This window comes from Syngnathoides biaculeatus, chromosome 2 (genome assembly GCF_019802595.1).
Source record: "Syngnathoides biaculeatus isolate LvHL_M chromosome 2, ASM1980259v1, whole genome shotgun sequence".
NCBI classification, from domain to species: Eukaryota; Metazoa; Chordata; class Actinopteri; order Syngnathiformes; family Syngnathidae; genus Syngnathoides; species Syngnathoides biaculeatus.
The window spans coordinates 3,364,029-3,388,499 of NC_084641.1; the positions used below are offsets into that span (position 1 = coordinate 3,364,029).

The 24,471-nt window shown below is 42.2% G+C and overlaps 2 protein-coding genes across 7 annotated transcripts in view; both read right to left on the reverse strand.

Annotated features, from left to right (window-relative positions):
• The window catches only part of LOC133504481 (nucleolar protein 4-like), a 59,574-nt gene extending 42,877 nt beyond the window's left edge, over positions 1-16,697 (reverse strand). For 2 of the 4 annotated variants that reach the window (XR_009795969.1, XM_061826753.1), the window contains exons 1-5: positions 13,488-14,099; positions 13,038-13,369; positions 9,360-9,497; positions 8,033-8,138; positions 5,114-5,238 (exon numbers count right to left, since the gene is read on the reverse strand). Coding sequence is in view for 1 of the 4 variants with exons in the window: in XM_061826753.1 (XP_061682737.1) it covers positions 5,114-5,238; positions 8,033-8,138; positions 9,360-9,497; positions 13,038-13,369; positions 13,488-13,497 (711 nt within the window). In the remaining 3 variants the exon portion in view is untranslated. Of the gene's footprint in view, positions 1-5,113; positions 5,239-8,032; positions 8,139-9,359; positions 9,498-13,037; positions 14,100-16,339 lie in introns of those variants that run through there. The other 2 variants (XR_009795971.1, XR_009795977.1) reach the window with 2 other exon arrangements.
• Positions 16,698-17,276: 579 nt separating this feature from the next.
• On the reverse strand, positions 17,277-24,223 carry commd7 (COMM domain containing 7). 3 transcript variants are annotated; one of them, XR_009795999.1, is made up of 10 exons: positions 24,056-24,223; positions 23,850-23,903; positions 21,041-21,143; positions 19,923-19,979; positions 19,592-19,629; positions 19,383-19,473; positions 19,236-19,318; positions 17,885-17,934; positions 17,575-17,623; positions 17,449-17,471 (listed from the first exon to the last, which is right to left on the reverse strand). XR_009795999.1 is itself a non-coding variant. In XM_061826794.1 (9 exons), exons 1-9 carry the CDS (start codon positions 24,137-24,139, stop codon positions 17,395-17,397), a joined length of 537 nt encoding a protein of 178 aa, XP_061682778.1. In that variant the 5' UTR covers positions 24,140-24,223; the 3' UTR covers positions 17,277-17,394. The 3 variants fall into 3 exon arrangements, 2 of the variants coding, with proteins under 2 accessions (XP_061682778.1, XP_061682769.1); XM_061826794.1 differs by lacking the exon at positions 19,236-19,318 and having other exon boundaries at positions 17,277-17,471; positions 21,107-21,143; XM_061826785.1 differs by lacking the exon at positions 19,236-19,318 and having other exon boundaries at positions 17,277-17,471.
• Positions 24,224-24,471: the final 248 nt, after the last annotated feature.

A 24,471-nucleotide genomic window follows, 5' to 3' on the forward strand; every position in this document is an offset into this window, starting at 1 on the left:
CCGCCGGTTCTTTTGATTTTCAACAAGGAAAATGGTTTGGCGGTGCACCCGGACACAAAACCAGCATTGGAACCACCTGAGTATGAAGTCGGTAACAAAGCACAACCAGTGAGGGTCTGCGAAAAACCCAAAGCGGTTTGAGGCACTTAGGGGTTTTGAGGTTAGACTGCGTAAGTGCTGTATGACACAAAACTAAGTGAACGTCCCTCGTAAAGCTGTCAATGCTGTATGGACATCCATCCATTTTGAAAGTATTAATGCAAGCCACTGGAGCATTATTCACATTTTGACCATTAACCCTGTGTTTTAATATATATGAAAATAAACTGCAATTAGTGGTTCAAATAATATGGATTGCACATTAAAATTAAGTAAAAATCCCAACAAAAATAAACATGTAAAAACAAACAGTTCTGAAAAATTCATTGCTAATGTACTGAAGTTATATCACATACTCTAACCACTATGCATAGCCCTGATTAAGAATCCCTGGTCTAATAATTCAAGCTACATATTTGTTCTAAATGGTGTTAATGTTGAAGGTGTTAATGTTCTATTTACAATGGGAGATAAAAGTCTTTCAAATCAGAAAGTGGAGTGATGCTATTTTCAGGTCACATCCATCAGACACTCCCACATTTTGACATATTTCCCGACAACAATCCATACTGGAGATATTGCTATTCAGTATTTGATTGACAGTCTTGCACTAACAAAGGAGTTAATGCTTACATTTTCAAGAGTTTTGGTGTTGATAGAAGGGGAGAAAGGACACAACAAAGCCTCAGACCATTCGAATCGGCACGCATAGTAAATGAAGGGGATTGCTAACTCGAAAAATCCCTGTGGATGCTTTATGCTAATTTATATACCTAAAATGAATTTAAACCTAAGTCTAGCCTAAACCCAATTTCATGAGCAGACTTTATCATGTACAGTATTGCACTATCAGTTTTGAACGTGCACTGCAGGTCGTGCGTTGACAGCTCTTGTCAGAAAGGGGCGAACACCGCGAACAAAACATTTATTTGCCTGTTGAAGTTTGCACGAGGCACTCCAGAGAATCAAATATTTGCAGATAAGGAGTTAAAAAGTCAATTTCCGAGAATAAGTCCCATAAAGCACCGATGACCCCATAAATTAGTGCCGTCGGACCCATTAAACCCTTGAACGCTGAACTTTATGCCTCTTATCTCAACGAGGCCCACCCATCGGCTCACGCATGCGACAAAAACAAAAAGACTCAGGTCACAAATTTGACTTGCTGTCACCGACTCACCAGACGGCAAAGTTATGTATATATCATTTTCTGCTTCAAACCTTGACACAATCAGCAAAGGTTGACAGGAAGCTCCGCCCACATTAGACCGCATAGGCAAGAAGGCGAGTCAACTCGGCGCCGCTCATACAGCGAGGATACACGCTCCCGATTGGGTCAATTTTCAAGTCGGGCAAAGAAGAAACGCTGAAATTTGGGCGGCCAAAAATGTCTGCTTCAAAGCAAAACGCACGAAATTTGCTTCCATTTGGGGCACGCCTTCTTCTGATGTTTCTGTTCATCATCTTCTGAATTTCTAGTTAATCAGTCAAACTGGTATAAGGCTTTCATTTCTTTCTTTTTTTTAACTAACTTTCCAGGGGGCGCTGCTGAGTGAGATTTGGGGGGGTCCAGACAGAAAGATCGAGTCCTGTTACTACGGATATCTAGTGCTGATTGCTAAAAAAAAAAAAAAAAAAAAAAAACGATGGCCGTTTTAAACTAGGTTGCCCAACTGACAATTGTCCCAAGGCCACGTGCACCAGGCGCCGCGCACACAAACACAATATGTAGCAATAATGGCGCACAAGGAGCCGCAGTGAGCGTCAGTTGTCACGTGCGTGACGCACGCACGCGCAGAGGATCGCAATACGATCAAATAAAATACAAGAATAATTTCAAAACACGTCCAAGCGTGATGGACCCGAACGCGTGAATACATCGTGACAGCTGATGAAGAATCGTGCTTACCTTCACTCCGTTACGACAAAGAAATTAGAAAACAGACTTTTGTCTTCTTGTTCGTCTGCTGGTTCCTTCGGGCTCCTCTTCAATTCCTCCAGTGTTATTTTTTATTATTAATAATAATAATAATGATAATAATGAGGGGGATTGTGCATTATCGTTGATTTTAAGTCGACGACCGACCCGTGAACGTGCTGCCTGCGCGAGGAGGGAGGATGCACGCGACCCCCCAACACTCGGCGTGGCTGGCAAGGGGGCGTGGTCACCATGCCAGCGTCACTCTCGATGCGGGGGGGTGGGTGGTGGTACTGTATATTTGTTTTCTATACGAGAGGAATATGGCCTTAAAATATTGAATCTCTTTTTCGATTTCTATTATTTCCCCCATTCGCTTATATAACAAAAAACAGCAAATAATTTACAGCAAGTTATGTTTTTTATATTTTTACCCTTCTGGAATTTGGTTTATTTTTCCTAATAGCGAACAAGCTATTTGCGCCCCCACCCCACCCCCCCACACACACACCCTGCCAGCATTGGCTTGCTTCCACTCCCCCCAAAATATAATCATGATGTTTTCTTTAGAGATAGCCTGAAAACAAGTGCTTCCTCTAGGAAAATTCTTAGATTTGATATCTTATGTACATAAATGCAAGCTTTCTCACTGTTTTTTCCCTGGCATTAACTTCACACTGTACAGGTACTCAATGCCTAAATAACAATTGGTCTCGAGGAAGTATGTTAAAATGATAGCTCTCAAAAGAGAGGCAAACTATGTTGGGAAGTTTAACCTGGGTTGCTAGTGGACGTTCTCCAGCAAATGTATCTCTACATGCTCCACCGCCCCCCAAAAATATTTTTATGGTTGAATGTTGTAAAATGACTTTTAAATGAAATTAGAGAAGGTGACCTCAGAAAAATATTTGCGGTTCAAAACCACATAACTGAGGTTAAAAATCAAGATGTCACAGCATTCGCAGCATGTTCTGCAATAGGAAATATTCCGCAATTGTCTCCAACTGGGCGAATTTCTTGTAATGTCAAAATACTACCACTCATTTTGTCGATTTCTTAGCGGAAATCAAAGACAATAAGGCCCTTATTTAAATTGTCACTGGATTGCTTAGAAAAGTGGAAAAGTTTGCAACACTGGCTGCGCTTTTGTCAACTAGCTCCTTGCTGCTCGTGGCTATGTTGTTCGTGCAAGCCGTGCATGTCAGCAAGGATGAATTTTGAACTATGGAAGCAAATGAAAGTAAAATATTGATTTCATTCTCAAAAAGTCCTCCTACACTTCTTTTTACACTAATATGACGATTAATTAAAAAGTGGGATTTTATAAACTAGTTTATAAACTCAATAATGAAAAATAATTATTCTATAAATTGTACGTGTGATAGTGCATCGAGCAGATATGTCGGGACAACACTGCCACCTGTTGGTATAACGAGGAAGTGTAGGCCTCCTTTATGTGGCCTTCTCGTGTAAATCTACTTCATGTTTCTTGCTAAAATAAAAAAATATATATAAACAATGACATAATGTACACACACAAAATGTGTGAATGCTAGTTTGAATAGTTGTCCATGTCTAAATGTCCCCAGCAACTCACTGGCAACCAGTTCAGGGTAAAGTCCGACTTTCGCCTGAAGTGTACAGGATAAGCGCGCTTGAAAATGGATGGATACTTGAAGAAACCATTTTAATTCTTTTCAAAACTGGTTAACCGTCAATTTATTTTCAGTTGAGTCACAAATTGCGAAACCCTCGGAATAGCTGATGCTCATTATAGTCGCAATTAAAATCGAACTTTTTTATGTGTGCACCCCTGAAAAAAATGCAAATTAAGTAGAAAATCGTGTTTAAAAAATTGCAAAAGGGCGTAGTAATACCACGGTGAATAAGTGACGGTTTCTGTGAATAATCAACATTAGTCCCCCCCCCAAAATGTAACAAAAGGTAACTCTGGGAATGCTGGATTGCAAATCTGGGTGTGCAGTGGACAACTCCGCCACCCCCAACCCCTTCCCCTTTACTCGTGGAGAATAAGTCCGGGCCACAAAATTGATAGCTATTATAATTGCTTTCAGGTTTTTTTTTTCTTAACAACAAAATATTCACACACTGTGAGAATTTTCTAATGTTTCAAATAGTTTTCTCACACACGCTCGCACATGTGCTAGTTAAAAAAACAAAAACAAAAACATGCACACTAAAATGAGTGCTATTACTACCACTAATCTCTCAAAGCAAAGACGCAATGTGGTGAACGTCAAGTGTGGAAGTGTGCTAGAACCAGACATGACACACACACACACACACACACACACACACACAGGCATACACACACGAACAGAGGAATCATTGCTACTCATTTCCTCCCTTTATTGAATTGGGATGTGAGGGGGGGGTGCAGGGAAAGATGAGGAAGAGGACTTGGGCTGATGATGAGCACTAATGGATGAAACTGCAGTTTGTGTGTGTGGGAGAGGGGTGCTTGTGGGTGTGTGGGGGGGGTTTCATGTGTTCCTCTGCACTTCATATCGGAGCCAACTGATGGCTTTCCAGTTTTGGCCACATCGCACAAGACAAAAGGAGTCGACTATGAACAACAAAAACGGCACAGTGTCTGGTCAACAATGGCCAAGTTCAAAACTTCGTATACTTCGAGACTCGTGAATATCAAGTCATAAGCAAAAGTAAGTCCTTATTTAAAATTTGTAATTCAACCCATATAAATGTACAGTGTAACAGTAAGATTGCCTCATATTGTTACACATGACAAATTGATGGCTAACTTATTTTGATATCAAAAGCTGGTTTAAAAATGGTATATTACTATACTATTTAATTTATTTTAAATGGGGGATTAGTAATAAAAAAAATACATGCAATATTTTCAAGCTACTAAAAGTTACTTTGGGGTTTTGGTATTTTAGCAAGGAACATGAAGTCGACACACATGATTTGCTTTCTTGAGCTCCGACACTTGGCCTTGAGTTTGACACCCATGCCCTAAATTGTCTAGTTTTATACAACATGTTGAGTTCATGCTATGTGTGAATGAGTGAGTGAGTTTGTGTGCGCGTGCTAGTGTGCGTTTCCACTCACAATGTTGTCGTCGTCACGTCGATCGCAGCAGTCGGCAGCGTCTGACGACGAGCCCTCGGGCATGTCGTTCTCTGAGGGGCACGACGAGATAGGATCACAAGTGAGTCGCCCTATGGTCACATGACCTGAAAAACCACAAGTGTAAAAGGTGAGGCCTTTTGCTTTTTTTCATAAGAAATGGGTGTGTACTGTACATGCAGAGGTACAAGACTCGTAACGTCTCCTGCTAACAACCCAGGCTAAACTGAGCAACTCCCTAACATAAAATGCTTGTCTGTCAGTCAAGATGTATCACTTACATATAATGTGATTAGTACTACTTCCCTGGTAGACGGGGCCTTAATTGGCACATTTCAGAAAGAAAATTGCAAATTCTACAAATCTATAGGGATTTGCTGTACAATAGTTCCTCAGTTAACACTCCATTGACCAAAATCTTTGAAGTAGCAACCATATTTCATCATTTCTATATGCTGTAGTTGGATGCTTAATCCATAATACCAATGCAAAATCTACATGTAAAGTACAAATATTATTTTTGTCCACTAGGGGTTGTCATCCCCATGTTCTACAGTGTATTCCAGGGGTCACCAATGCGATGCCCGCAGGCGAACGGTAGCCCGCAAGGACCATATAAGGTGCCCGTGAGGTATGTTCTAAAAATACCATAGGCCACAAATTGTTATTATTATTTGTGCTTTAAATTGTGACTCTGACCTGCTTACGTGAATTAAAATTTTAAAATACCTGTAATGTCATTTACTACAATAAACTAAAACAAATATATTTTATGTACGTGTAATGAACGGAGTCAGAAATATGCCAAAAACAGGTCACATAGCCCTTCATACGATCGATGCTCACGAAGTAGCCCTCAGCCTCAAAAAGGTTGCTGAGCCCTGGTGTAGTATCTGTGACTTTGAATGTTTGCGGCTTTTAAAGTCGTGGAAGTGAATGCTGCAGCTGGGCAAGTAGTGGCAGAGTGTCCTCGTATGTATATTTTCAATTTTGTTCTGCGATATCAAATTAGCTATGTACGATTTCAAAGGGGAATTGCAAAAAGTGAACCCTGATATGGCGAGTGGTGTACGTACATCTTGTAGATACATGTACGTAAGCCCCCCCCCCCTTCGCACACACACATCCATACACAACATCTTACGGTATACAGTTTTCCTTGCTAACACACAGAGATATACAACCATCCCCCCTCCCATACTAACAGTTATTCAACTGCCCCAGCTCCATGCTGATTAATTGCATTTAATAATTCACTGATGAACTTTAACAGAAGTCATATCACCATGGAAAGTGTGTGTCTAAGTGTGTGTGAGCTTGGTAGTAATTACCTAGCTCCCCTGCCTGGGTCCACACAAACACACACACACACACACACACGCACACACATATTTGCGTCATGTATGTTTGTGCGTCGATGCGAAACCATGCGGTGGTGCCCGTCTGTGACTTAGCCCCACTCCTCCCCTTCTAAATATGGGCTCGCTTCCTGGCCAGGTTTCTTTGTGTGAAGCTCTTAATGAGGCGGCGTCCTTAACGAGGGGCTGTTCTGTGCACCATTCGGGAGGGTGGGGGTGTAGGATGCTCGGATGGGTGAGGGAATTGTGTTGGAAGGGTGAATAACACAAAGCAAAGGAAAAAAAAAAAAATCAATATCTTTTGAATAGAATGGTTGATTTCTATGGATCATTGCATGCGGAAAGTGATATGACAGTTGTACATAAATCACTTCTGACCAGTGGAGGAATCCTTGCATCTTCAAATTCCTCGGGAAACCCAGAAGACAGCAATTTGGTTGAACCATCAGCAAAACAGGAAACTAGTCCTTTTCAACACTTTAAATTGGTCAATTAATTGTTCAAATAACACACCTGGGTGAGGAATGCCCAATATACAGTGGAAGCTCGATATGCTGTAACCTGACGAATGGGGGATGAGTGGTAGTCCTTTAAATCATATTGGCCATTAATGTTGATTAATGAAGAGGGAGAAGCCCAGCCCATTAATGGTCTTTTTTTTTTTTCTTTCTGTATAAAATCAATACAAAATCATTGCTTCACCCTCTTTTCATGGCCTAATACATGACAAAATTAGTGTTACTGTAACTGGATAGCGGGGAGCAGTTGTAGAGCATTGGCCTCTCAGTTCTGAGGACTAGGGTTCAAATCCCAGCTCTACCTGTGTGGAGTTTGGATGTTCTCCCCATGCTTGCGTGTTCTGCGGAAACTCCTGTTTCCTCCCATACCCCAAAAACATGCATTCATTGGAGGCTCTAATTTGCCCCTAGGTGTGATTGTGAGTGTGACTGTTGTTTGTCTCTGTGTGCCCTGCCATTAGCTGGAACCAGTTCAGGGTGTAACCTAAATCCTGCCCAATGACAGCTTGGATGGGCTCCCACACTCCCGCGACCATCGTGAGGATAAGCGGCTAAGAAAACGAATGGATGGATAAATCTGAAGTCTGTTAAATTGGTGTCGGTCAAATCGAGCTTCCACTGTATCGCTATCTATCTATTACTTATTGGTTGTAGGTATGGGCGGCACAGCGGCTCACCTGGTAAAACGTTAGCCTCACAGTTCTGAGGACCGGGTTCAATCCTGGCCCTGCCCGTGTAGAGTTTGCATGTTCTCTCCGTGCCTGCATGGGTTTTCTCCAGCCACCACGGTTTCCTCCCACATCACAAAAACATAATTGGACACTCTAAATTGCCCCTGAGTGTGATTGTGAGTGCAATTATTGTCTGTCTCCATGTGCTACGCGATTGGCCGCCAACCAGTTCAGGGTGCAGACCGCCGCCTGCCCGATGACAGCTGGGATAGGCTCCAGCACTCCTCGTGAGAGTAAGTGGCAAAGAAAATGTATGGACGGATGGTAGGTATGTGTTTTGGGGGGGTTTTTTACCTTCAGAGCCTTGTGCGCCGGCATGCATCCTTTTCTGACACTCGCCGCAGCTCATCAGGAAGCGCGTGACCGCCTCCCGAGGCAAGAAGGCGTACATCTCTGCTATCTGAGCCAAAGGGATTTAAAAACATCCAAATTAATACAAATCACAGCACTAATATAAAACTAGCGCTATTTTATGAACATGTGAAGAAAAATTTATTTAAATAATTTTTAGAAGATTGAAAGCGAGGAAGAAAAAGCACCATGTAGTAGTTTCTAGTTTGGATCTCGGCTGAGTGTCTGTTCTTGATCTAATATATTATACATTATTATTGACTTGGAGCCAGTCTGAGGTGTGCACCGTCTCCCGCCCAAAAAGGTTCAGGCTCCAACTCAGCACGCACCCAAAAGAAATCATCTTTGCGGTGCTTCCATGAGGCCAGTAGAGGGCAGTGTCACAACGATGACATCATCGCTTCTTCTACCCAAAACCAAACCGATAAGTGTTGTTGGCCACCATATGTAGTAGGAGATTTAATCTTGGTAGGGGGGTTAAGAATGCCAGTCCAATACATCCGTCAGGGGGTAAAGTTGCATAGAATTGGTTGTTGTTTAATCATGGCTTAAAGATTAATAACCAGTTCAAAACATTAAGAGATATTTCACATTTCATGAAAAAAAACACTGCGATTTATCATTTTATTCCAAGACAGTATTAAAGAGTCAAATTTGTGTTTGCCGATACGTCCGTTGCATGCGCCACATGCACAGATTCACTCACTAATTGTCAAGCGTGCAAAGTGCTGCCTCCATTTATCCATGCATCCATCCATCCATTTTCTTCACCACTTATCCTCACGAGGGTCGTGGGGAATGCTGGAGCCTATCCCAGCTGTCAACGGGCAGGAGGCAGGGTACACCCTGAACTGGTTGTCAGCCAATCGCAGGGCACATAAAGACAAACAGCCGCACTCATATTGACAACTATGGGCAATTTAGAGTGTCCAATTAATGTTGCATCTTTTTGGGGTGTGGGAGGAAACCGGAGTGCCCGGAGAAAACCCACACAAGCATGGGCAGAAAATGGAAACACCAGACAGGCGGGGCTGGGATTTGAACCCTAGTCCTCAGAACTGTGAGGCTAACGCTCTAACGAGTTGTCCATCATTCCTCCCAAAGTGCTCCCGCCACAAGGGAAAATATTTTGATGTTCTTTACTGGTGCTCATTTTTCTTGGATGTTTTCCAACACATATTGATGAGTGTGAGACGCTTTTGCCTCCTTGATAAGTAATGATTGCGCGTGTTTTACCAAATTATGCTAAAGAAGGACAAAATGAACTTACGGCTTTGTAGGTCTTTTTCTGGCCAACGTGCCAGGGAGCTTTCCCCGGTTCTCCGACCTCCTTCACGTGCATGGCGAAGATGATGTCGTAGAAATCCTCCACCACGGCCACTCGTTTCAGGGATGCCCCGTCCGCACACTGGAGATGCCACAAAACCTTCATTTAGCATTTTTGCACGCAGCGTGTAGCATGTAGCATAGCCCACACATAGCTTTCAAAACACACTGTACGCTAAATGTTTATCTGAAGTTGGAAATTTTGGACTTTCTTGGAACTAAAAATTGAAGCGAAAAGTCTTGAATTATGTCTTTTCCAAGATGAGTCATTTAGTTGGAACTTGATTTGACTAACAGTGGGTTTTTTTTGGCGGGGGGGGGCATGTTTACTGAGTGATTAGCATTGCATCGTCAAACGGCACACAGCATTTTCAACACTTTCGATCACATGCATCAAACTCAAGGCCTGGGGGCCAAGTCTGGCCCAACATCCTTTTGTGTGCCCCGCAAAAGCAAATCATGAGTGTCAATTTCAGTGATATTTGCTAAAATTTGTACCAAATCTGAAATTTTCATATTTAATGAAAATATTGAGATATTGCAAGCATCTACCGAACTTTTTTTTGTATAGTAACCTCAGCAATATTTTTACAAACTATTATCCTTGACTTCTGAGTTCGAAACCAGTGGTTACTCAACAATTTGCTGGTTGTATGTAATACTACGATAAAACACTTATTTATGATTTCATAACGGGCCACTGAGGGAAACTGTAACTACAAATGTGTCCCACTACAAAATGAGTTTGACAATGCTTTAGATGGAACAATAGTGTGGAAACATAACAGGCCCACGTGGGGACTGACCAGTACTATGGATTTGTGACAAGAAGTTACATTTTGGGATGCAAGAAGTTTCTGCCCAACAGTGACTGTACAAACAGGTACACATGATTAAAAAGCAAAGCGTGGAGAGACTCCGTTGCAGAAATGCACTAGTGCAATCAATGAATGCACTTTATTTCTCGTGAATTTCCACATGCGCAATCTGCTCCTTCCTCGACAATAGCGCCATGTTGGTTGCGATTCAATGACAAAATAATACAGAGCAGTATAAAGTACCATATGTGGGTGGCACCTCAAAACGTCTCTTGAATAGAGCAGTGGTTTTTCTCTGTTGTAGTGAGTGAGTATGCGTGTGAGGCTTAACCGCTAGGCGTATGAGTATGGATAAAATGTGTCGAAACATTGCCGCATTCGTCAGTTCGTTAATCAAAGACAGACACGAGACACGTGGTAACGAGCACTTTCAGGGCCACCTCTGACCTCATTGTGTGTCATTTCAACTCAAGCTATTACTGTAGACTGTATGTCCACCTTTTTGACCCACAAACACACAAACTCACTCACACACGCAGATGTAAGTGCAGGTCGTCAGAGTAACCAGCTGCAGTTTATAACAAGGAGGCTTTTTCTAATAACGTGTCCCCTATATGTCGCCACGCTAGGTAGCTTACTAGTTGATGAACACGAAATGATCGAGCCTGATGAATCCTGCCGAGCAACAGGTGGCCAACGTTGGCTAAAAGGTTCGTGTTTTGTTTTTTCTGATCCACGCCTGCCAAAAATGTGAAAGTTCAGACAGGCAGTCGCCGATGTTTTTCCGCCTTTCCTATCCAGACCAAATAAGTTACCCTCAGATAGATGAAAGACTCAACATGGCAAGGACAAGGTGCAAGGATTCTGATCATCACCACGACAACCAACAACCCCCCTAGAGTGACTGTCTGAAAAATTATAAACCCCGATACAGCAGGGTCACACTGTAACGTACAAAGAATTTGTAAAATGCTGCGCTAAATGTCCTCCATTACGAATGTTTATCTTATTTTTTGCAAGGGTAGGCTAATTATAAATAATAATTATGGACATGATTGTAGGAATGGATCAGTTGTGTTGATCAATCATGATTTAATGCAAAGACAGAAAAATGGAGTGCACTACTGCAACCAGCTGAGGCGTTGCTTATACACTCAACTAGTTCACTGACTAAAGAACAATTACATTCAATCTAAGTGGAAAATATCAAAATAATTTGCATCATCATCATCATCATCTATCCCCGATGTCCACCCAGTGCAACATCCAGAGCCTTTGGGAACTCCGGGCAAATCTAATCAACCCCTGATCCCTAACCACCAAGGAGCTTTTTAACCAGTTTGGTGAGCTCAACCCCAGAGATAGGAAAGCCCGGCTCAGAGAACCCAGACTCTGATTTCTCGTGTGTCGGTGGATTTGAGCAGGTCTTCAAAGAATTCTCCTCACCGACTCATAACGACCCGACGCATCCCTTCACCGCTACACACAGTGTCATCGGTGCACTGCTGTCCCCACCTGAGATGGCGGATGGTGGAACAGAATTTCCTCAAAGCTGTCTAGAAGTCTTTTTCCAAGACTCACCGAACTCCTCCCATACCCGAATTTTTGCTTCAGCGACAAGCAAAGCAGCGTTCCACTTGGCCAGCTGGTACCAACCAGCTGCCTTGGGAGTCCCACAGGCCAGAAATGGACTCCTTCTTCAGCTTCACGGCATCCCAACCAACGGGTTCGGGCATTGCTGCCACGACAGGCATTGACCACTAAGCGGCCACTGCAATGAAGGAAACGGAACATGGTCCACTCGGACTCAATGTCACCCACATCCCCCGGAACTGTAGTAAAGTTCTTTTGGAGGTGGGAGTTCAAACTCTGTCTGGCAGGGGATTCTCCCGGACATTCCCAGCCGACCCTCATAATACATTTGGGCCGGACTGGCATCTTCCCCAACCACTGGTGCCAAATCACGGCCAGGTGGTCATCAGTTGACAGCTCCGGCCCTCTCTTCACCTGAGTGTCCAAGATATGCGGTCGCAAGTCTGACTACATAAGCACAAAGTCGATCAAACTGCGGTCTAGGGAGTCCTGGTGCCATGTGTATGTGTGGACCACCCTTACGGGTCAACATGGCGTTCGTTATGGGCAACCCGTGACGAGCACAGAAGTCCAATAACAGCACCACTCGGGACTGATTGTTCAGTTTCACTTCTGATGTAAAAGATTTGTTGGGAAAGCAAGCAGCTCAAAAGAGAGACAAAATTACAAGTTAACTGAAATAAGTATATATAAAAATTCAACTATAAGTTAGAGCTTCAAAAAAAATGAAAAATATTTTGTGCATTTAAAAATTAATTCAACAATCACGTTTCTTACTCTTAAACTGGAAAATGTTAGATAAAACGAAAAAAAAAGTTACGAGACTAAATGGAAAAAGTAAATTATGAAATGTCTTTGTCAACATTTACAAATTAATAAATGAGAAACCAATGGTCTAATTTCAAAAACAGCAAGTGTCACACGATTTGCAATCCCCCAAAATTATCCAGCACGTCACACAACATTTTAAAATCAATGGTAATTTAATAAATACCAAATCTAGAAATAAACGCTATACGTAATTCGGACATGAATTATCTTTTTTTTTTTTTTCGTTCTTCCTTTTTTGAGTAATCCAACATGCAAAAATAAATGAGCGTCATCTCGTTGGTTTTGGCTGCTGGACCACGTGCGGACTGGGTCGCTCTCACGCACACACGCGCACGGTGTTCACTGTACTGCGAGAGCAAAGAGGAAGCGGGTCCACTAACCATCGTCTTGACGGGCACAAGGAGGACTTTGGCGTCGGTACTTCCTGTCCTACAGGCGTCTCGCAGCGTCCCGACCTGGAAGCCTTTGGACTTGATCCAGACCTTGAACTTGGCGTTCTTGGGGTTTTGATGCTGGTGGTCGTCGTGCAACAGAGCATGCAGGATGTTGTCGTACTTGCGCCGCGTCACCGTCTTCGTCTTACCAGACTCCGCGTACGTCCGCAGGCACCACTGTCGGAAGGTCCGGCCCAGGCCGGGGTCCCTGTCCTGGTGCTGCGCGGTGCGGCTCGTTGACATGATTGGACCGACGCACGTGCACTTTGTTGACTTCTCTTGAGGGAGGAAAGACGAAGTGCGGTCATTAATGTGCGCGTGCACGTTGCGCGACAGCGACGCCGGACAAAATTGCAGTCAAAATGATGTGAACATTTGTTTGCTTCCACGGCTCACCGAAAGTCATTTGCCCAAATGAAGGGTTGATGCTGAATGCCGTGTGCGCCGCTGTCTCCCAACTCTTCCAATCTAGCCAAGGCACACGTCATTAGAAGAATGTCACGGGCCACCACCAAAACAAATCTCACCAAAAAAATATCTATACAGTATACTGTATCGTCGTCGCCCGGCACGTGTACACAAGCCACTAGGGGATGCTCAAGCACCTGTCCGTTAAAATAAAAATATCATCTCTGTTACTAAGATTACCCAAAGTATTTTGAAATGTAATTTTCTCATTCTCTCGTCATTCAACGGGGTGCACCCTCGTTTTACAGCTGCATACTTTCAAAGTCACAAATCATACATTGGAAAGTGAGGTTGGCCACCCCAAGTAAATAAAAATAAATGTACGTCCTGTCCATGTTTTGCATTGGTATATGCACAAAGCAAGATATAAGACATCTGTTTTCACGCCTGGTGTCACTCAGTGAGGAGGCAGGGCGAGACTCGCTGTTGGTCATTTCGTGGACTGGTGTCAGTTAGGGTATTTCAACATCAAGTGTCATGAAATGGATGATTTTTAGTATGTTATTAATGAAAAAACGTCAGCCAATATGGGCCCGTGCGTTTTTTTTTTTCCCCACCACAAAACATGATTTTGACGTATGCAGCTTTTTGTAACTCCCGCCATGAAAACCCTCTCGAGGGATTTGTTTTCGAGAAGAAGCAGGAAGTGATGTAAAGGACAGCGGCGCCCCCAAGTGGACTCGTTTGTTTCCATCAGCTTTACCTCCAGGAAGGTAGATCGTTGTTTCTTCGTGTTAGCCAAAATGCCGGCTCGTTGAATTGCTGGACATTGCTTGAACACTCGGGAGGATGGTTTTACCCTTCGTAAGTTTCCAAGAGACCCGGTTCGTTGTGAAAATGGATTGCACGGGGACGAGAGCTTTGTGGGTTCCAAATCACAGGTAGGTGTGTATTCAGCTACTAAAAAAAATAATAATTTGGGGGAGACCACGTAATTGGTCTCTCATAACGTAACAAAAGATCTGCGTATGAAATATGTAGATGTGCGCGTCGGACAGCGGTGAATCTGAAGAACCCAGCCAAGAATGCCTCACTCAGCCACGTGCGCGCAGTAATGCGCCCCGGCTCGACGGCGTTCACAGAGTACTCCGGCGGCTATGAACATCCCCATAAAAGCAGCACGGCTCTCAAAATCAGCCACACCGGGTGAGGCGCCACATTCGGCAGTCACAGCTTCTGCGAAGCCTGCGCATCGGGCTTTGCGGACGGAGGCGGCTCTGAAGAATCCAGCCGAGAATACGTCACTCAGCCGCGTGTGCGCAGTAAAGCGCCCCGGCTGACTGTGTTGTTCATTGTACTGCGGCTTCTTTGAACACGCCCCTTAAAGCAGTATGGCTCGGCTCAGTCATAAGCCACACTGGCCGGCTGCGATGAGCCGCAATGGCTCATCTCCGCCTCGGAAGTGGATCGGACGGGGATGCGGTTTGGCCTTGATCGCATATTATCTGAATATGGCTCAAAACAATAGTGTAATATTGCCCTGAGGGCTTGAAAGAATAGTGTAATATTGCCCCATTAACTTAACTCGGTTGGTGCGTTAGGGTGTCGGTGTGGTGTTCTCCTTTTCGAAAAAGAGCTTCCGTGTCAGAAGGGATGTGTTCGTCTCCCATAATTAGGGTGCACCGCATGTTTTCAGTGGCGAATGTCCCGGTGACGTCACGGACGGAGGACACAGCTAATACGGCGACCACTTGGATATCGTAGAGTGACACTTCTGCAACTTTGCGCATGGATGACACGCTCTCCGCTCACATTTATTTTTTCATATAGACATTGAAGTCAATAATGTTATATGTATCTTTCATTACAATATCTATTTTAGAATGTTTATAGGGATGACACTTGGTCTTTAAAAGAGGTACCAAAGTGTTGGTGAAGTGGCATTTACAGCCAACTTCGATCTCATCCAATCAACGCAGCTCCTGCCACATCCTTTAAGGTGGCACAGTGAGGGGCGTAGTGAGTGACGAACTGACATGGCGGAAAAATAAACCAATTTGGTTAAATCCACAAGGCCGAAGCAGCCAAAAGTAGTTGTCACGCAACTACAAGCAGATGGGCGGATGACGGAAAGTTGGTCAGGAAGAGATTGCAAATCTTCGCCGTGAATTGGGCGCTTGGAGACAATACTGTACACTCTCATACTTAAGTAGCTGAACACAAAGCTACTGGTGCAACTCGAAAAATTAGAACTTCAATTCATAGACTCACTTGGACTTAGCACACGGAGGAAATCGTGATTCTGAATTGTATTATTTTGGTTTGGGTTTACAACTAACAAATGCCAAGAAGTTAGAAAGTTACATAAAAAAAAAAGGTAAAAAATATTTTAACATGGAAAATAGCTTGAAATTGGCCTTCTGAAAAGTTGAATGTATGAATCTGTACAAGTTATGATTTTCACTTTTTGTATTATTTTGTTGTATGAAAGCTAACACGTAAATATGAACACTTCTTAATTGGACCGTCTGCCATCAAGTGGAAGAGTATTTAATTGTCCTGGCATCGATAGATGACCAATTACATTGTTTATTAAAAAAAATATTTTCCAATGAATTGAGTGAATTTGAATCATTTACCGTGTACGACGGAAAATGGAAAAAGTACATTTACAGTTACAGCCAAGTACTACAAATGAGATGCATCAAAAATAAATGTAGCACAAATTACATCATCTGCTTCTGCCAGTGACAGCTCAGCTCAGCGCCATCCATGCCAAACATATGCTAGAAATGTCAACGGTGTAGTATAAGGGGGGGGGAAAAAAGTATAGTACGTACGGTATGCGTGAGGCCATGGATCCAGCAACACTTTGGAGAGCAGTCAATCACATGATGGCAGCAAGGAAGCTGGCGGCAGTCCAGGCTCCGCCAGCCCAGCAGCATCGTCTGCTGCCCGTTATGAAGAGGAACGTCGCTCTCACTTCCTCTTCCTCCTCTGTCGGGTTCTTCTTTCTTTTCGCCAGCATGGTTCAAATTTATATCCAAGCCCTGAGTTCAGTCAATCAGAAGACTGAAGCAAGTCCATCCACTTTCTAAACTACTTGTTTGTATTGCAGCTGTGAAAGAGCTGGAGTCTATCCCAGCTGTCCCTGGGGCTACTGGACCTCTGGACGACTTAGTCTTAAACTAACCTCAATCACCACGGTCATCCCTCAGCATCTGGCGTGCAGTCATTTGGTACCCAGCACCCCCACAATGTAATTGGCTACAGGCCTTCCTGACCAGCAGAACCCAGTCTGCCTGTGTATGAATAACAACACCCTCAACATCAGGGACACAACTCTACAGCGCAAGGCTGCGCCATTAGCCCCCTGCTGTTCATCCTGATTACCAACAACTGTTGTCCCAGAAACAATTCCAAACACTGATTCAAGTTTGCGAATGACGGCTGCTGCGGGCCACATCTACGACGACAAACAGCTGGCCTACAAGAACGGAGCTGAGGCACTTGGTGAACTGGCGCAAGGTCAACAATCTGATCCTCAATCTTGACAAGACAAAGGACATAAACAGAGACTTTAGGATATCTCGACTCAGTCACACACACAGCTCAACAATGACGCTGCCGTGGAAGACGTCAGCAGCAGCAAGTTCCTGAGCATGAAGCTCCCCAATGAAGTCCACCAGAATCCCTGTACAACACTTCCCTGGCACAAATTAGTACCCACCTCTGCCGATTGGTACTAGATATAAAGTATGCATACATATTCACACACATTCTTGACATAATTTTATTGTTAGATTTAAATGTGTTGTTGTGGCTTGTACAAATGTTCTCACACATAATTCATAAAAACACAAAGAGAAAAGGCTACATAAATGCACACAATCACTCAGCTGAACGAGTCCATGCTCGCCTTGGCTCTCTCCATCTCGCGCAGAAAGTTGTAAAACTGGGGAAGGCTTAATTCTGAAACATTCAAAGGGGGAAAAAAAAAACAAAACAATCACACACCAAAGACACCAATATTTCCCACAATGTACTTCAATATCCTTCATCACAATTCCCTCACCCATGTAGAGGTTTTCCGTGGAACTCCCCTTTTGGACAACCAGTTTCAGCTGCAACCAAGGAAGACCAACAAAACTTTAATGGATTGATTAATGAGTGAGTGAGTGAGTGAGTGAGTGAGTGAGAGTGAGTGAGTGAGTGAGTGAGTGAGAGAGATAGAGACGAGAGAGAAAGACAAGAGAGTATCAAACTGTGTTGTTTTAAGATTGAAATGATAACATTACACTAGAAAATATAATATTTGCCCTCTGGTCACCCACACTCATTCAAAAGTGACATAAAAATGTGTACGTGCATGTGTGGGTTGCTACCTGTAAAAAGATGTTGCTCATCTTGTGGATCTCGCTGGTGCCGACGGTCACTGTCGAGTCACAAACACTGATCACATTACCAAAGGAACAATGCAACAATTCAAAGAAAATATTTCAGAAATGTACAAACAACCTCCACGACAACCATGAGAAGTTAAGTAAAGCAAAGTTTGCTCCTGCACTTACAGATTTTTCAATTATTTTCTTTTCTGACGTCTTTGTACTTTTTATCCCGACATTTGACAAGATATCTGTATTTTAACGCCCCCAGGTGGCCAAGATGCAAATAGAAGGAGCAGCACAATGTTCATCTAACCTTGTGACTTTAAAACTGTGGGGCGCGCCCCCATCATGAAGATTTGTCATGATTAAGTTACACCCAGCTGTTAATTTTTTTGTTGATTCCCAAGAAATATTGTTTGAAGGTGGGGTGGGGGCTTAAAATTTCATCTCCAAAAAGGGGGCGCTGCAAAAAGTTTGGGCATAACTCATCTAACCCATGTGAAAAGTAAAAATCTTAATTTTAATTTCAGACATTATATTTAACGATATCACTACTCGAGTTTTTTTTTTTTAAAGTACAATAGAATAGAGTATTTCTTCGACGGCTAGCATTGGTCACGTGAACAATTAATTATACGTGGGGAGTCAGACTGACAGGGGACCAGTTCAGGGTGTTGTCCACCTTCAGCAAAAAGTTAGCTGGAAAAGCTGAAGCACTCCTGTGACCCTTGTGAGGATAACCTGCTTGGAAAATTGATGGATGGAGTCAGCAAACTTGTGGTTAGGGCAGTGGGTTTCAAACTTTTTTTGAACGCCCCTCCCTTTGGGAGATTAATTTTTCCCGCGCTCCCTACCGGGGTGGGGAATTGAACGATTGTCAATCGAAGGTTGGGGGCCATGAAAAAGTCCACACCCCCCAATCCTGTCATGACGTTGCGCCATCCCAAAAATATTGTACTAGGGTTATTTTGGGAGGTTTTTGCCTATGGACGAAATATTAATTCTTATTCCAGAAATGCTAACATGATAGTCCTGTGTTTTTATTAGTAGTGGCACCCTTCAACGTATTGCAAAAAAAAAATTGCACCCCTCTGTATGTAGTACATACATGTAAAAATAATTTCAAATCAATCTTTTACAGGTTGTTACAGTTCCGAAGACTACGGTTCAAATCCTGTGTGGACTTGGCATGCTCTCCCCGTCCTTGCATGGGTTTTCTCTGGGCACTCCAGTTTCCTCCCACTTCCCAAAAAGATGCAACATTAATTGGACACTAAATTGCCCCTTGGTGTGATAGTGAGTACAAAATGCTTGTTTGTCTCTATGTGCCGTGCAATTGCCTGCTGACCAGTTCAGGGTGTAGCCCACGTCGCGGCCGATGACAGATGGGATAGGATCCACCACTCCCACGACCCCCGTGAGGATAAGTGTCTCAAAAAATGAATGGATGAATGAATCATTATCCAAAAATGTCATTTTTCACAATTCCTCTCACCCCCAAACTTCCATTCCATGTCTACTAGTCGGTTGACGGTGAGCGTCTGCTGCACGGCCAGTCTGCACAGCTTCGTGCGATGCTCCGCCCACTGGAAGGGATGACTTGTGATCAGTGGGACTAACCCCTGGGGGTCGGACTGGCTTTCAAAGGTCAAAGAAAATTGCGACTATTCACAACGTCCATGACAAGATAAGAAACAGTGAAACCTGTTGTGAAAAGTGAGCCGCCTTGTCCTCGTGAAGTCCTGCAGCGGCAAAAAAATAAATAAATAAAAACAACATCTGATTGACACATGAGGCCATCACATGAATTTTATACATTATACTGTACTTCTTTGACACTAATTCCGATTTATAGAGAGCTGTGGCAGCATCAAAAGGCGTTTTATGACCAAAAAATGCAAATGGCTGTGATTTTTGGGAAGGGCAAATAGTCAACTAATCACGAGAAACTATATTTCAAAAATATTGATTCTTGGGTGTTTCGAACTTTGTTCAGGGTCAACATAACGCGGTATATGATAGGTAAATGACATACCTAAAGTCTGAAGATCTTCTTTCAGCTGCTCAGCTGTCAGGTTTCGCTTCATCGCACCTAAGAAGAAAGGAACCAAAAACTGTTTTGTTTTGGTTTTTAATCAATAATAGGACTCAACTTCATTTTATGTTTGTGCGACATCTAAAACTGGATGGTGTGCAGGAGTGGTAAAATGAAGAGTGTTGGGGAAAAAAAAAACTAAAAGACAAATATTGCAATTATTTTAAAGATGAAAATTTACATTTTTCAGACTAAAATTGTTATACTACCATACTTTTAAGATTAAAAGTTAGAATATTTGAGAGTAGTTTTTAATTAAAGATGGAATGTTACAAGAACAGGTGTATATTTACAGGTATAAAACATTTTGTATTTGGAAGAATAGTGGTAATTTTCTATATATAAAATATATTAGAAGAATAACATGGTATATTTTCATAATTAAAGTCATCACATTACAAGAATAAACTTGACTTTTTCAGAATATTTTGTTTTAAAATAACGTTCAAGATAAGGGACGTACTTTTGAGATTTCAGTTGTAATATTACAAGTAAGGCAGACATTTTCAGGAAAAAAAAGTACATTTTCTAAATTTTTTCAATTTAGTCAGACTTAGATATAAAGTGGGATATTTTCCATATGAAAACTTGTGTATTTTCTATGATTAAAATTGTTGTTTTTACGAGAATGAGTGGATTGCTTTTGTGGAAAAAGAACTTATTCCTATCAAGTTAGAATAATGTGGTATATTTTTTAAATCAAAGTCATATTATAAGAATAAAGCACTATATTTTGATTTTCCAGATAAATTATATACTTTTGAGATTCAAATGACAAGAGAACATAGTTCTTGGGAGAAAAAAAAAGTTTGATGTTTTCAAAAAATAGTCACAATTCCGTGGTAAAAACTTGTACATTTTCAGGATTAATGTTGTAAATTCTGGATGAAGTTGTAGTTGTCTCAAAATTATTTTTTAAATTTTGTAACTGTATGTTTTTTTCTTTTTAGTGTGGGCTAGAAACTCCTTCAAAGGATGGCGAGGGTCATGCCAGAATGGAACGGGTGTAACTGTGGATCCTGGTTCTGCGCGTGTGCGCACGCGTGTGACAAGTTCACCCTGTGGCACGACGATGACGCTCTTCATGAGGTTTTTGAGTGGGCCTGCACTCATCCTGTTTTCACCTGCAAAGTCACTCAGCTGCTCCATTAACTTCTCTGTCTACACACACACACACACACACACACACACACACACACACACAATTATCTAGAGCAGTAATATTCTACAAATGTAAGGGTCAATATTGTACTATCTATTCCTTAATGGTTCGTTTTGAAATACTTGGGCTTGCTTTTTGTGTTTTAACTTTTGTTGCATTAATTTTAATCTCGTAAACAGGGGAACCTCAATCGAACAGACTATTATAATCAATCATAATAATGACAATAATATAATCATACAATACAGTACAAAATGAGTTTTCTTCATGTTCTAAAAAGCCAAGTTTTTAGTACAAAGTTGTAAATGTATTTTTTTTTTAAAGTTTGAAAATCTTCAAAAGTGTAACATTTAATCCAAATCTACCACACCAGTGTGCTTGGTCAACGTGGGGCCGTTGATGTACAGGACTCATTGTAGGAGAGCTGATTTCATGAGCCACAAGAAATTAGCGTGCTTCCTGGTTCCAAATCTGTTGCCATGGGCAAACACCTTGACGTACAAAACATGTTCGCCGTCCATCCATTTTCTGAGCTTCTTATCCTCACAAGGGTATCGCAGGAGTGCTGGAGTCTATCCCAGCTATCATCAGGCATGACGCAGGGTACACTCCGGCCAATTGAAGGGCACATTGAGATAAACAACATCGCACCTAAACTTAGCAGCAATTTAGGGACCCCAATTAATGCATATTTTAGGGACGTTGGAGGAAACCAGAGTGCCCAGATAAAACACATGCAAGCACGGGAAGAATATGAGAATTCCACACAGGGGGAGGGCGGGATTTGAACCCTGATCCTCAGAAGTGTGAGCCCAACGCTCGAACCAGTGCTTCATCTGCCGCCATAATACATGTTACTGTACCACAGAAAGTATGTTCCAGACTCCAGAGACTTGTGTTTTGTAATCCTCACAATTACCACTGCTTCTATCCACTCTCTTTTTGTGGTACCATATCCATCACAAGGCCACCACGTCAATTGGTCTCCACATGAGCACAGGAAGTACATCTTCTGAAATTGGATATGATTTTTATTGTTGTATATCTGTGAACCGGATATAGAGCTCGTGCACGTGACGTCACAGTTTGCACGCCGCCATATTGCCGGTCAAACGTAGGTGCTCTAGACTGCAGGAGCCGTTGCACCAAAGCAGATTTTTCCAAATTGCCCGAGACCTGTTGTGCTGTTGGTAGATACAACAGACAAGACAGATTTTCAAAGAGATCATTCTATAGAATACCATCTTAAAACACCAGAAAAGATCGATGGATTTCGGCAATTCAACGGAATGAATGGTACCCGACCAAAATACACACACGCCTCTCTAGCAATCACTTCATTTCAGGTAGGAATTATTCTTCTCAATCTTGAATTATCAAGAAGTATTTATAATGCCAAGTTGATTCATTTGAGAACAATTCATATTTTTAGAAAAAAACATCAGTCGCAGCGAGGTTTAGAGGTGTATGTGTGGCCGCAATACGGTTCCGTGTACGGAGGAGCCGACTTTTTTTTTTCTCCCCCGAACATAGTTAATGAATAAGGTTTGTGGAAAACCAGGGGTCATTCATTTAAATATTGGTATTTGTATTGAATACCAGATGGAAAGACCAAAAACGAGCGATGGATTTCGGCAATTAAACGTGATGGATTGTGCTCAACCAAATACAGACGCCTGTGTAGCAATCATTTCATTTCAAGTAGGAATTATTCTTAATCTCAAATTACGAAGTATTTATAATGCCAAATTGAATCATTTGAGAACAATGCGTATTTAAAAAAAAAAAACATCTGTCACAGAGAGGTTTAGAGGGGTGTGTGTGCAAATAGCCGCAATACACTTCTGTGTACGGAGGAGCCTACTCCCCTTCCTTTTTTTTTTTTTTAAATCATAGTTAATGAATGAGAGTTTGTGTAAAACCAGGGGTCATTTATTTAAATATTGGTATTTGTATTGAAAAAAATCTGAGTGTGTCCATCAGTATGTGGGATTTATTCTTGATTGAGAACAGCAACAAAGTATTTATATGCCTCCAGACTCTTATACACTTTCAAACTTTTTCGTGTAAATCTCGACGACTTACTTACCAGATACCTGTGTAGATCCAGTTGTCCAAGACAAGTGGAAGCGAATTAATAGTCCAATTTCTTATCGGCGAAAATATCGAATTCGGCTTTAATAATGGATCCCGTATGCAAACTGTCTCTCATTTTTCCACGCACCTTCGTTTATCATCACCTTCTAAATTTTTAACGGTATCCGACAAACCCTAGATGGAGTGCTATAAGACGTATTTTCGTTTCATCTCAACGGATTTAGCGTTGAACAATGCTTTGTTTGACCGGCAATATGGCGAGTCATGTTATTGTATGACGAAGGTGCACGAGCTCTATGTGCCAGTCCCATTCTATGCCTCCATTGCATCACAGTGCCAGTAAGCAACAGCGGCTCACTCTGGAACGGCAACTTTAAGTGATAAATGGAAGCTCATCTTTGGATACATTGGTCCGTCCCAACAATCTATTTTATCTAAAGGAAGATATATCGGGGTCCGTTTTATTGAGGTTCCATAGTATGCACAATCTACTTTCGCTGTAGCCCAGTTTATGAATACAAATAATTGTAATATTTGAAATATTCTACAGATCCAGTGAGGGGGAAAATGCAGCCAAATTGCCATATCATTTCTGTCTGTGCGTTTACCTCTTTTGGGTTCAACAAAAACTGGAAGAGAATTTCCATCAGACGAAGAAATTGCTGCAAATCAACAAAAGTTTGTGACAAATCACATCAAAACGGTTGAGAAACTTTAGTAGGAGAACGTTGAGTGATTGACGTCATCCGCTAGCTTCCTTCAACCTTTGGCGAAATGAGGCAGACATCCCCTCAAATGTCGCGCGTTTGTTTACCTGCTCGTTGAATTTGTTGAGGTTTTGGAAGTCGCCGCTGACAGAATTTGGCAAAACATCTTTCGTAAAGTGAAGCTGCATCATTTAAAGACAATTTTTTATCCACACTTCGCTTGCAAACCCGGAATAGACTACAGAACCTCGGTAGATCCACTTCCGGGTTAAACACTGCGTACATAGACATGTTAAAAATATCCTTTTACCTCTGATTAGTACGACATTTTCAACGCCATATCTGATGTGGCAAAGTAATCGAAACCGGTGAAAAATACAAGAATGACAACTGAAATGGCAGTCGGAATGTGGGAGTTATGTTGTCAGAAGTATGAAAAAATATGTTGTCAGAAGTATAAAGAAAAGAAAACGTTTTCATTTTTTTTAACCATTCTAGGAACACCATCCTACGGAAGAGTAAC